Raw genomic sequence first — 13,438 nt, 5'->3', positions numbered from 1 at the left:
GCACAAAACTATGAAATAACACATGAAATCATGTAGTAACCAAAGAAGTGTTCAACAAACTTTATATTTTAAACTTCAGGTTCTTCAAAGTAGCCACCCTTTGCCTTGATGACAGCTTTGCACACTCTTGGCATTCTCTCAACCAGCTTCATGAGGTAGTTACCTGGAATGCATTTAAATTAACAGGTGTGCCTTGTTAAAAGTTACATTTGTGGAATTTCTTTCCTTCTTAATGCGTTTGAGCCAATCAGTTGTTGTGACAAGGTAGGGGTGGTAAACAGAAGATAGCCCTATTTGGTAAAAGACCAAGTCCATATTATGGCAAGAACAGCTCAAATAAGCAATGAGAAACGACAGTCCATCATTACTTTAAGACAGGTCAGTCAATCCGGAAATGTTAATAACTTTTCAAGTTTTTCAAGTGCAGTCGCAAAAAGCATCAAGCTCTATGATGAAACTGGCTCTCATGAGGACCGCCACAAGAAAGGAAGACCCAGAGTTACCTCTGCTGCAGAGGATGAGTTCATTGGAGTAAACTGCATCTCAGATTGCAACCCAAATAAATGCTTCAGAGTTCAAGTAACAAGACACATCTCAACATCAACTGTTCAGAGGAGACTGTGAATCAGGCCTTCATGGTTGAATTGCTGCAAAGAAACCACTACTAAAGGATGCTAAGAAACACGAACACTGGACATTAGACCAGTGTAAATCTGGCCTTTGGTCTGATGAGTCCAAATTTGAGATTTTTGGTTCTAACCGCCATGTCTTTGTGAGACCCAGAGAAGGTGAACGGATGATCTCCGCATGTGTGTTTCCCACCGTGAAGCATGGAGGAGGTATGATGCTCTGGAGGTGCTATGCTGGTGACACAGTCTGATTTATTTAGAATTCAAGGCACACTTAACCAGTATGGCTACCACAGCATTCTGCAGCGATATGCCATCCCTTCTGGTTTGCGCTTCCGTATTCCATGTGTTATTTCAAAGTTTTGATGTCTTCTCTATTATTCTACAATGTAGAAAATAGTCAAATATAGAAAAACCCTTGAATGAGTAGGTGTGTCCGAACTTTTGACTGGTACTGTAATTTGGCCGTGATGGCGGGTGGGGGATACGTGCATTTGATAGATTGGTGCAGCGCGCAGAGTGATCAAAGTTGATACATTTGTATAATTTCATCACCTGGTATAACCAATCGCATAGGCCAGTCTGAGTATGCTTTGCAAGTTTGCTGTCACGCAGCCTGAGTGACCGAGAGGAAAAATAGAGCACAGGTTCGCGACAGACATGCTTACAACTTTATAGTAAAGCTGTGTCGTTTTAGAGAATTTGGCAGTGCGTCCAACCGGCCTCAACTGTAGATCACGTGTAACCACGCCAGCCCAGGAGCTCCACATCTGGCTTCTTCACCTGCTGGATTTTCTAAGACCAGCCACCCGGACAGATGATGAAACTGTCAGTTTGCACAACCGAAAAAAATGTATGCAAAAACTGTCAAACCAAATCAGGGAAGCTCATCTGCGTGCTCGTCGTCTGACTGCAGTTCGGCGTTGTAACCGACTTCAGAGGGAAAATGCTCACCTTCTCCAGTTTGTGCTCTTTAAGGATGAGTCCCAGTTTCAACTATACCGGGCAGATGGCAGACGGCATGTACTGCGTTGTCTGGGTGAGTGATTTGCTGACGTCAACGTTGTGAACAGAGAGCCCCACTGCCACCATGGGGCAAGGCATAAGTACAGACAATGAACACAATTGCATTTTATTGATGGCAATTTGAATGCACGGAGATACCATGACGAGATCCTGAGGCCCATTGTCGTTCTGTTGCAATCACCATATTGCCACAATGCACAGCTCCATGTCGCAAAGGATCTGTACACAATTCCTGGAAGCTGGAAATGTCCCAGTTCTTCCATGGCCTGCATGCTCACCAAATATGTCACCCGTTGAGCATGTTTTGGATGCTCTGGATCAATGTCTATGACTGCGTGTTCCAGTTTCCACCAGTATCCAGCAACTTCGCACAGCTATTGAAGAGTGGGACAACATTCCATAGGCCACAATCAACACCCTAATCAACTATGTGAAGGAAATGTTGTGCTGCATGAGGCAAATGGTGGTCACACCAGATACTGACTGATTTTTCTGATCCACGCCACTACTTTTATGTATCTGTGAGCAACAGATGCATATCTGTATTCCCAGTCATGTGAAATCCATAGATTAGGGCCTAATGAATTTATTTCAATTAACTGATTCTCCGAATATGCGCTGTAACTCACTAAAATCTTTGAAATTGTTGCGTTTTTATTTTTGTTCTGTGTATTTCTGGTACGCCTTAAATTCTGTTTTGGTGACTTGACATTTGGGCGAGAGCAGTGTGTTTGTGGGAGAGAGGGAGACTGAGTGTGTCTGTTAACTGAAGAGTAAAGAAGGGTTCATGCAGTGTTTTCCCCTTATTGCCACAATGACATGCAGATCGTTATGTATAATCTTCCAGACAAATCACAGGTAGGCCTTTGCAAATATGAGCAAATCAGCGATTCTTTGCAGTATTCTATTATACAGTGTGACGTTAATTCAATATGTGTTGTATTGTGTGAATATCAGTGACAAGATTTTTGTGTGGCAAATGCACATAACGTTGACAAAATGGGAACACGTGTCCGTGGGATCGTGATACTACTCGGTATCGTGATACTTGGCCTGGTATCATATCAATAGTAAAACGTTGGTATCGTGACAACACTACTTAAAGTGCATTTCTTTTTGTACGTTTTTCCAGTGGAAATTGTTGAAGGTAGTCCTTGATGCGGAGTCTCGGCATCATTCTGCTATTGTGGAATTGCCCATCCCTATTTTGAGCCAGGGGAAATTGCATTCTCCTGCTTGATACTGGGGATTCTTTCATAGTGTCTATTATCCACACTTGAATGACTCAGCCCAAAAACTGAGTTAACCTATCTGGTGTGTGGCTGTGGTCTTACTTTCATCTGACGTGATCTGGTCTTCATCCTGTTCTCTGGCAGAGATCCGTCATGGGTTGATCGGAGTGGGTCTGATCAATGTGGAGGACCGATCAGGGATTCTGTCTCTGGACAAAGGTGAGACTGGCTCGAACTTTAAGCCTTGTCAGATTACAATAGGAAGTCTAAGATTGTACGGTTCTTGCTGTACAAAACACTTTTCCTCTCCTTCCCAGACTACAATAACATAGGGAAGTTCCTGAACCGTATCCTAGGGATGGCAGTGCAGGAGCAGAACGCTCTGTTCCAGTACTTCTCTGACACTCTGGCAGCTGTCATACAGAACGCCAAGAAGAACGGACGCTACGACATGGGCATACTGGGTAAGACTGGAGAGGAACTTTTTTTTCTTCTTCTGTTAAATCAGATGAATGAGGGACTATACTGGGAATGAGGGACTATACTGGGAATGAGGGACTATACTGGGAATGAGGGACTATACTGGGAATGAGGGACTATACTGGGAATGAGGGACTATACTGGGAATGAGGGACTATACTGGGAATGAGGGACTATACTGGGAATGAGGGACTATACTGGGAATGAGGGACTATACTGGGAATGGGGGACTATACTGGGAATGGGGGACTATACTGGGAATGACACCTGCAGTATTATACAACTGATTAGAACGGTGTTTATCTTGTCTTGTAGACCTGGGTTCTGGGGATGAGAAGGTGAAGAAGATTGAAGCCAAGAAGTTCCTGACCCCAGGTTACTCCACCTCAGGACATGTGGAGCTCTACACGGTACGACTGGCCGTTGTTTTTCCCACTAGGCGACAACAGAAACTGGTTTAACCTGGAATTCTTATCTTACATCTCCAATGGACTGGTAGCCATTTTCCATGTTGTAAATACTGTCTCTGTTGTCTGTCAGGTGAGTGTGGAGAGAGGCATGTCCTGGGAGGATGCCACCCACGCCTGGGCCGAGCAGAGTGGACCAGATGATGGCTTTTATGTACAGGTACCAAAAGACCAACAAGACTTTTTCATGTCTTCTCAACTGAGTTTGGCAAACTCTTACATCGGGGATCATCAACTAGATTCAGCCACGGGAAGATTAATTTTTTTCTTGAACTGCTGGTCAGGTGGCCGGAACGTAATTCGAAATGTGTAGGGCTTCCTGAGTGCCTCAGCAGTCTAAGGCACTGCATCGCAGTGTTGCGGCGTCACTACAGCCTAGGATCCGATCCCACACAACCGGCTGTGACCGCAAGTCCCATAGGGCGGCGCACCAATTGGCCCAGCGTCGTCCGGGTTAGGCGAGGGTTTGGCCGGGGGGGGGGCTTTACTTGGCTCATTGTGCTCTAGCGACTCCTTGTGGCATGCCGAGCGCCTGCAGGCTGACATCGGTCGTCAGGTGAACGGTGTTTCCTCCGACACATTGGTGCTTCTGGGTTAAGCGAGCGGGTGTTAAGAAGCGCAGCTTGGCAGGTCATGTTTCGGAGGACGCATGACTCGACCTTCGCCTTTCCCGAGCATGTTGGGGAGTTGCAGCGATGAGACAAGATCGTAATCACGAAATTGGAGAGAAAAAAGGGGTTAAGAATTACAAAAAAGAAATACAAATTGTAGACTGAATTGGACACAAGAAGCCCAAACGTATATAATATTTGACTAAAGCACAATCATTTCAAACCTTGCTTACGTTTGTATATATTTTTTGTGCCATAAAATGTATCTAAGAACATTGTAAAACAAAAAAACTCTAGTTGTAACACTGCTGTATTTTGCTGATTCCTAGATAAGGAACAACAAGAAGACGGCCATCTTGGTGCAGGAGGTGAACAGTAAGAAGAGGCTGTTCCTGGTCTATAGACCTAACACGGGAAAACAGCTTAAACTGGAAGCCTACGCTGACATCAAGAAGAAGTGTAAAAAGGTTCTCTCAGATGATGCCAAACAGCACTGGATTGACCAGTACAAGTCTTCAGCTGAGATCTGCGCTCATGCATACTGGTAGGTGCTGTTTCTCCAATGACTGAAGTTGTAGTGGTGGTTTTGGCGGAGTCATCAAGTTCACTATCCGGTCTTGCGCTTTGCTAGTATAGTTGTATGAACTAGTCAGGAAAGAGGTGAATCGTGTGTTTATAAACCCTGTCTCCTCCCTCCAGGCGTGGTAACTGTAAGAAGGCGTCAGTGGGTCTGCAGTGTGAGGTGGGTCTGCGCTGCAGGACGTACTACGTGCTGTGTGGCTCTGTGCTCAGCGTGTGGACCAAGGTGGAGGGGGTCCTGGCCTCCGTCAGCGGAACCAATGTTAAGATGCAAATCGTCCGCCTCAGGACAGAGGACGGGCAGAGGATCGTGGGTAAGTTGATGCTGGAAGTCTTTGAAGAGTTTTGGGCAGAATATTTTCTTTTGCGCTTTTGAAATTGTTCCCTTTAATGTATTTTACCGGAGGAGTATTCTACCAAAGTAGAAGCTGCTCCCTCTCCTCCCCAACAAGTGACATTTTAAATGAACAGTTGTTAAAATGAGGTTGGACTACGTGGACGCTAGCAAATGTGGTTATTTCCTATCTCTTTCCGTCTCTTGTGTCCAGGCCTGATCATTCCAGCGAACTGCGTCTCTCCTCTGACCAACATCCTGTCGTCATCTGACCAGTCTCAGCAACTGGCTGTTCAGCAGCAGCAGAAGTGGCAGCAGCTGCACCCTCAGAGCCTCAGCCACGTACACAACACATAGCATGGGTTCATCACCCAGTCCGACCTGATGGGCTCCGACCCCATCTCTGCCTCTAAGCCCTGGGTTCTTAACCCGACCTGATGGGATACAACTATATTTCTATCTGGATCTCCACCTCCGCACTGTGGCACGACAGCAGCAGCACCCCCCCCCATTCTCCCTAGCTCCTTCTCCGTTCCTCCTGAGGTGCTGCGAGCGCTGAGTTGTGGTTCTCCCTGTAGCTTAACCGCGGTGGCAGTGTTAAGATTTCAGGGTTTATGTCCAAAGAAGAGACTGTCTCGCTCGGAGTTGGCTTGACTACTATTATTCCTCTGAGATTCAGAGCTGAAGATTTAGGAGAGGCTGTGGTGATAAAGGGGGGAGAGGACGCATGTCAGTGGAGAAGAGAGGCATAATTATAACGCCTGACTGTTTTTCTGTTTTCTTTCCTCCCCCTCTAAGCTCTGTAAACGTGCCCTGTGCTTTCTGTTGGTGACTTGTTCCTACCACTGCCTTCTGTACTGAAAGCTGGGGTGGGCGTCACCTAGGTTTTTGTTTTCTACTGGTGACAGGTCAGTGCTCAGGGGTTCGTTAAGCTTTACAGTGACCCTTTTTTTTTTTTTTAAGCAAACTGACATTTTCTAATCTGTCTACCTGAGATGCATGACTACGCACACCAACTGCTTTCTTGCCTCATTTGAGTAATTACTCATGACTCAAGTCTCAGGCATGACAACTACTCTCACTGTCGATGAATCGAAAATGCCACCCTATTCCCTAGATGGCGCACTACCTGTACGTTGTGCACCATATAGCTAATGGGGTGTAATTTCATTGACTAACAAAAGTGTATCCCATAAACCTGCAGTTGTTTTTACAGCTTGACTATTAAGTACTGTGACTGCATGGTTTAAAATACCTGTTTATTTTCCTAAATTAATTCCTCTGCATTCAAAAGATTTTCAGGAACGGGTTGTTTTAATGTGGCATCAGATTCAACATCTTGTACTATCAAACTCTACGGCAAACTACAGCAGATAACAATCCTGGAGTGGTATTATACAACTGTACTTGGAAGGTCATAGATCTTGTTTGTCGATACAAGCTGTTTAATACTGCTACAGTAAAAGTTAGTATTCAAGAAAGAGTTTGTTGCTGAATTCCAAACCGACCGCTTCTACCTTCTGTATGTGCTGGTGTAGATTGGATAGGTGTATCCAATGTGGTAACGATAGCACCTTGGAGGATGAGGTGGATCTCATTGGCATATTCACTCATATCTATCTGATCCTTTAGATATCCATGAAGTACCTAGGGGTCAGCGGCATTGGGTTTTGGGGGTTGGGCACTTGTTCCCTCACTGATTCTGAACTGGAATCTAACCTCCGTTCTCCCCCAGTCAGCAACATTACTGCTTGACCTCTGTTAATTTTACATCTGATTTCAGTTTTCCATCACTTGAGACATGATTCACAGGGGGGGCTGAAGACTTTCTAAAAGCTTTTCTTGGTTTAGAGTGCTGTAAGAAGTTATGACGGTCAGCCTGTTGAGTTTAGGATACTCCTTTTGGTATACCAATGTGTATATTGTCATATCTGGAAAGATGTTTTTTGCTTATAGTCGTTTGTTAAACACTTGGGACAGTGTTTCATCCTTGCACGAGTTGCACTTCGGACTGATTTGTACAAATAATCTGTATTAAATGATTTAACTGAGTGCAAGATTTCTACCTCTTGCATATGACCAATAAATCCAAGGAGAAAGTTTGAATCCAGTTTCACTTTTTTATTTTTTATTCCTGATATATATTTGTATATACTTATTGTTCAACTTTTTATTATGCACTGTATGTACTCTGTAGTCATAACAAGATTTAGAGCTATTAATGAAAGGAGCATATTATAAATGCCTAAGACATGTTTGTTAAAGCATCATCACTCTGTGCCAATGATGTCCCCACTACTTTTTTGTGTTTAGAGCTCAGGCCATCACTTGGGTCTGTACTTTTCCACAACTTCCTATGGATAATGACACTGAAAATTATGATTGGGGCATAGAACGTGTCCACTGCCGGCCCACCAATGGTCAAGAGACTGACCGCGTCATCTCGAATTGGAGAGGCGTTACATCGTATCAGCACGGGCCAAATAACAGCTTGGACGGGAGAAAGTTCAGAAGGGCTTCCAGTGCACATGCCTTGTAGTGGAGATTTCTGCTGTTAATAATTAGAGCAGAGGGATATTCTGGGAGGGGAAAGTGTGAACAATGGATGCATTCCCCAGACAGACGGGTTATCTTAAATGTAGTTTGTTTTCTGTTTCATATCCTCTTCCGTTCTGCTGTGGTGGTCTACTACCAGTAAGTTTATTTATTTAACCAGGAAGGGCTCATTGAGATTTAAAATCTCTTTTTCAAGAGCGTCCTGGCCACGATGGGCAGCACCAAGTCATTACAAAAATTAGACAGACAACATGAAAAACTGCAAGTAATCTAGTAAAAACCATTGAATTCACAAGAGTATAACAAAATCAAAAACAGCAAATTAAAAACCATTGACAGGTCAGGGAATCAGCCTCAAAATCCTTCATCAGTGATTTAAAAACACCAATCGGGACAAGTTCTTCCAGTTTAAAAGTATTTTGTAAGGTGTTCTAAGACGATGGCGCAGACTACATAAAAGCCCTTTTACCAAATTCAGTTCGGACATTTGGAACAGTTAGCAGGATAAAGTCCAGCGAACGAAGAGAGTACCCACCACATTTCTGAACAATAAAAATGCCCAAATTAAAAGGTAGTAAACCCAAAATGGCTTTGTAAATAAAAGTATACCAGTGACTGAGCCTACGAGTGACTAGAGAAGGCCAGCCAACCCTGGTATACAAAGTGCAGTGGTGCGTAAGGGTTTTGAAGTTTAAAATAAATCTCAAAGTGCCATGGTAAAGAGTGTCAATTGATCTCAAACACTGAGCGGAAGCATTCATATATAAAATATCCCCATAGTCTAGTAAAGGCATAAATAAGTGTTGCCGAGCAAAAGCAATACTGTTGCGTGAGTCACCATCTGAGGATCAGTTTAACTGGTTGGGTCTTTATAGGCGAGACTTTACACACACTAGTATCACATGTTGTAGGAGCTTTTATAGGCAAATTATATTGTTTAAAACTTTTGACTATTTCGTTTTCCGGAGTAATGGAATTGAGAAAAATTAATAAATGTTCAAGTTCATGAAATAGTTGCATGGTCCATTACGCTTGAAATTCGACTAAAATGTAAGTTCCACGTGGTCCAGAGATATGGCAACAAAGTTGCTCATGTGTTCTGTGTAGCTGGAGGATTCACTGTGCATTTCAATAAAAAGAGGAAAGGGGGGGGGGAGCCAACGTGAATTATTAATGTAATTTTAAATATAAAATGTAGGAATATTTTAAAATGTACTTAAATCTGTTTGAAGCATTTTAGGTCAGATTATCCCAAATTGACTATTGTGGTGATAGAATATGTGCATTGTGGGTGTCAATATAAAGTGACGGCCATATTTGCCGGGTGCCGTTGCTGTAAACAAAAAGTGAGAGACAGACGCTTCACCGAATTTCGGGTCAAATTTATTTCTTTAATTTACTATGTCTCTGGGAATGTCTTACAAACCCAATGTCCACCAGCACATTCCAGGAACTTCCGGGAACCAGGGTAAGAGAAAAATATCGGTTAAAATCCAACCATCCAACCGCTAAATCGAGTGTTAAAACCGGGGTTTCGGAGAATACCTGCAGAAAGACTGTAGTTTTTGTCCAGTTATATATATAGGGTCAGATCCTGAGAGCTAGGCTAATTCATATCCGCCATTATTACTAATGTAAAAAAAGCCCCATCCTCATATGCATCGTCTAAACAAGGACAGAGGTGTGAAATTCCTTATGTTTCGAAAAATAATCCCCGTTCTGTGTCCTATTCTGTCCTGGAGGGTATCGTTACATTGTGACACAAATGTATCACTTTGGCTTCTTAAGTCAGCCCTTTTCCGCTTCCTCCATGATATTCTCTCGCGGAGCTGTTGATTGATCTGCTAGGGTATTATTTTATGACCCTTCGAGGACATCTAGTGTTTGACAACGCTTATTGCATTGGGAAGAACATGCCCACTACAACTGTGGGCATTGTTGGCGATGTGAACATGCAATATGTAGAATTTGTATTAACTTATTTTCCTCCTGTTTTATACTATCTGCTTAACTGTAATATATTTGACCCTAGATGTGTTTGTATTTGTCTCCCAACAGTTGGAAACATCCAGTCTCCGTCTGCAGCCAACTTGGCCACTTTGCAGTCCTACAGGCCGCTGGTGAATGACGTTTACGCACCGCCCTCCTTGGGCTTCTCACAGGTACAGGAATTCACAGACCGAAAGACACCCACATTGCGTCTGCTACTTCTACAATGCAGGAAATAAAATTGCCATGTTATTAGAAATAAATTGTTACAAATTAATTGTATCTCCTTTGGTAATCTGTCTCTCTCCTGTCCCTGTGTGCAGGGATCCAGCGGCAGCCAGTTGCCCCAGAGTAAGTATTCAGAGCTGCTGGCCATCATCGAGGAGCTGGGGAAGGAGATCCGGCCCACCTACGCCGGCAGCAAGAGCGCCATGGAGAGACTAAAACGAGGTAATGTGGAAACCTCTGTACTAATACAATACTTATATTGTGTGTTGAAACAAACTGCATATTCTAGACTATACAATAGTCCTCTTCCTATTCCTAACTTGGTTAGAGAGTTATCAGTCAGTGATTGACTGTTCATTTTGGTGTGTCCTCTTCCCCAAAGGTATCATCCATGCCAGGGGACTGGTGCGGGAGTGCTTGGCAGAGACTGAGAGAAATGCCAGGTCCTAGCTACAGAAATATTACCCTCTCCTGCAGAAGAACCAACACCCAACACTCTCACTCACCATGTAAAAGACTACTGCATGGCACATCCTCTAAAAATAGGAATACAAATTCAAATCAAGGGATGGTTAAAAAGGTCAAGAAAATGTTTCTGAAAGGTTAAGATTTGAGAAAGGGAGGGAGAGGGGACACCAGAATAGAATTCAGAATTAGAAGGATTTGTTTTTTCTTCATGCCCCTTTTTGGGGTCACATTTTCCCGTCTTCATATTTATAACAAATAGTGATTTTTGCATGCAAATGTACAGGTCAACCATGGCCTTTGTTTAATTGTCGACATTGCATGGTTTGTACAGGGTTAGATTTAGGAGATTAACTCTTTTTGATAGACTTTGGTCTGAATTCCAGACCCTTTTAACACACGGGTGAACAAGTGAAGGACAGAAAAGTGCCAAATACGTTGGTTCATTCATGTTGAGGTTCTTTTTTTGATATTAATGATATATGCTCTTATGTAGGAGTTAAGAACATACCGTAAACTCACTCCACAGCTAGTTGGAATTGTCGCCGATGGAGCCATCCAAGGTGTACCTTTTAGTATGGCTCAATAATCGGTTTGCACGTTTACAAGGAGGGCGGTCACGTGCGTTGAGAAGCAGAGGATCACTGGTTCTAGCCCAGTATGGGGCAGTCGGACAGTGGAGGAAGCTAAGCTGTTAGCAGCACACTGACCTCTGTTACACTTGCATCTTTGTATGTATTTATTACTCAGTGTAATAAAATGTATTTTCAATACAAATGTCATTGTTTTGAAATTAATGTGAAAATGTGTTAAAATAATCCAAGTGGTCTCATAATCCATATTTTTCTCCTGAGAGGTAAGGTTCTATGTCCCCAGTTGAATAGATTAGAAGGTCAATATTGAGATAGTAGACAGTCCGTGTAAGGTTAAAGCTAGTCTTGGTTGAAAAGAGGGAATATGATGGAGATATCTGGGCAATAGCAGTACAGCAGACCCACTGATTTAGTCTTATCTACAGTGATTCATTCCTTGAACATTGCGTAACCCGTACAGCAAGACTAAAACAAGCACTATTTGAACTGGTGACGAACAAATACATGATGTAGTCTAGGATAATGGGTCCGAGAGACATTTGAGTATTTACCATAAATACGGGATTTAACTAGGTAAGACACATTCAGTAGCTATCAATGTTACAATCGCAGACTATGTTGGGGAGTAACTGATTACATGTAATCTGATATTTTATTTTTTACTAACCAATCAGTTACATTACCAGCAAAAATATTGTAATCACATTAGATACTTTTGAAAAACTAGATGATTACTTATTGGAATACTTTAATTTCAGAAAGGATGTTTGTAAAAAAAAAAAATACATTGACACCTTTCCGTTTTCTCAATGACATTCAATTTATCATTGAAAAAAGGAGAAGTTTAAGTTTGTTCCATCTAAGCAATTCTATGACCACAAGTCAGAGACCACTATGATGACACACTAAATGCGTTAGATGGATCCTTTTTGTCTTCTAATGCCTCTTTAAAAATATTTTTTCTTGTGTTATATATGATATTGTAGAACAGCTGATGAAACTAACACTGTAAAAGTGTGAAAATTGATCTGTGTTATTTCCTGATAATACAGGGAAATACAATCTACACAGGACCTTGTAATCAGCAGGTTTGCATGGGCGGGAGTTTCGGCTTTCCACGGTGACATCACCGTGCAGTAAATTGGTTTATCGACAAATAACAAAGAGAGTTCCAAACCTAAACCAATAACAACTTTTCTGTTTTTCCCTCCCCACTCAGACCACTCCCAGACAGTGTCAACAAAATTCTTGCTTGAGAAATAGTTTTTTGCTAAAAAAAGTTATTTTTGTCAATTTTAATACATCTATTACAGTTATGTACTTAATTGTTACCCAGAAATGATAGAAAAACAGCTGCATTGGGCCTTTTGGCATGTGCAGACCAGCTGTCTGGGGTGTTTACGAACATATTCAACCTCTCCCTATCCCAGTCTGTTGTCCCTACTTGCTTCAAAATGTCCACCATTTTTCCTGTACCCAAGCAAGCTAAGGTATCGGAACTAAATGACTATCGCCCCGTAGCACTCACCTCTGTCATCATAAAGTGCTTTGAGAGGGTAGTCAAGGACCATATTACCTCCACCTTGCCCAACACCAAAGACCCACTACAATTTGCATACCTTACCAACAGATCCACGGACGACGCAATCGCTGTTGCACTGCACACCACCGTATCACACCTTGACAAGAGGAATACCTATGTGAGAATGCTTGCTCCCTGTGCAACTGGGTCCTAGATTTCCTGAAGGCCAAACCCAGGTGGTGAGAGTAGGAAACAACACATCCATCACACTGACCCTCAACAAGAAGGTGACCCAGGGCTGTATGATGGGTCCATCACCCCTCATAGCCTGGTTCCTCTCTAGGTTTCTTCCTAGGTTTTGGCCTTTCTAGGGAGTTTTTCCTAGCCACCGTGCTTCTACACCTGCATTGCTTGCTGTTTGGGGTTTTAGGCTGGGTTTCTGTACAGCACTTTGAGATATCAGCTGATGTACAAAGGGCTATATAAATAAATTTGATTTGATGATCAGCCCTCTCCTGTACTCCCTGTTCACCCATGAATGCGTGGCTACGCACAACACCATCTAAATTTTCAAGTTTGCTGATGACAGCCTGTTTACCAACAACAACGATAAGACAGCCTACTGGGAGGTTATAACGCTGGCGGACTGGTGCCAGGAAAATAACCTCTCACTCAACCTAAAAAACGAAAAGGAGTTGATCGTGGACAACAGGGACAGAAGAGGGAG

At 42.9% G+C, this 13,438-nt stretch overlaps 2 protein-coding genes across 7 annotated transcripts in view; both read left to right on the top strand.

Annotated features, from left to right (window-relative positions):
- The window catches only part of LOC139543703 (protein strawberry notch homolog 1-like), a 28,069-nt gene extending 20,605 nt beyond the window's left edge, over nucleotides 1-7,464 (top strand). For all 6 annotated transcript variants that reach the window (XM_071350045.1, XM_071350044.1, XM_071350043.1 and 3 more), the window contains 7 exons: nucleotides 3,032-3,106; nucleotides 3,205-3,351; nucleotides 3,683-3,777; nucleotides 3,908-3,994; nucleotides 4,775-4,989; nucleotides 5,145-5,338; nucleotides 5,573-7,464. In XM_071350045.1, the coding sequence (XP_071206146.1) occupies nucleotides 3,032-3,106; nucleotides 3,205-3,351; nucleotides 3,683-3,777; nucleotides 3,908-3,994; nucleotides 4,775-4,989; nucleotides 5,145-5,338; nucleotides 5,573-5,715 (956 nt within the window). In that variant the 3' untranslated portion in view covers nucleotides 5,716-7,464. The remainder of the gene's footprint in view (nucleotides 1-3,031; nucleotides 3,107-3,204; nucleotides 3,352-3,682; nucleotides 3,778-3,907; nucleotides 3,995-4,774; nucleotides 4,990-5,144; nucleotides 5,339-5,572) is intronic.
- A 1,684-nt stretch (nucleotides 7,465-9,148) lies between these two features.
- LOC139543702 (cyclin-dependent kinase 2-associated protein 1-like) lies at nucleotides 9,149-11,373 on the top strand. The gene is made up of 4 exons (XM_071350038.1): nucleotides 9,149-9,382; nucleotides 9,973-10,076; nucleotides 10,227-10,353; nucleotides 10,514-11,373. Exons 1-4 carry the CDS (start codon nucleotides 9,316-9,318, stop codon nucleotides 10,579-10,581), a joined length of 366 nt encoding a protein of 121 aa, XP_071206139.1. The 5' UTR covers nucleotides 9,149-9,315; the 3' UTR covers nucleotides 10,582-11,373.
- Nucleotides 11,374-13,438: the final 2,065 nt, after the last annotated feature.

Source organism: Salvelinus alpinus, chromosome 18, assembly GCF_045679555.1.
Source record: "Salvelinus alpinus chromosome 18, SLU_Salpinus.1, whole genome shotgun sequence".
Taxonomy (NCBI): domain Eukaryota; kingdom Metazoa; phylum Chordata; class Actinopteri; order Salmoniformes; family Salmonidae; genus Salvelinus; species Salvelinus alpinus.
Note: the sequence above shows the minus strand (reverse complement) of the source record. Positions and strands in the feature narration are given on the sequence as shown.

What these genes read in the sequence shown, in the direction of transcription:
- LOC139543702 (XM_071350038.1), top strand. Translation starts at nt 9,316, where the DNA reads ATGTCTCTGGGAATGTCTTACAAACCCAATGTCCACCAGCACATTCCA. An exon ending in AGGAACTTCCGGGAACCAGG is followed by an intron (nt 9,383 to 9,972) that starts GTAAGAGAAAAA and finishes GTCTCCCAACAG; the next exon opens with TTGGAAACATCCAGTCTCCG. An exon ending in CATGGAGAGACTAAAACGAG is followed by an intron (nt 10,354 to 10,513) that starts GTAATGTGGAAA and finishes TCTTCCCCAAAG; the next exon opens with GTATCATCCATGCCAGGGGA.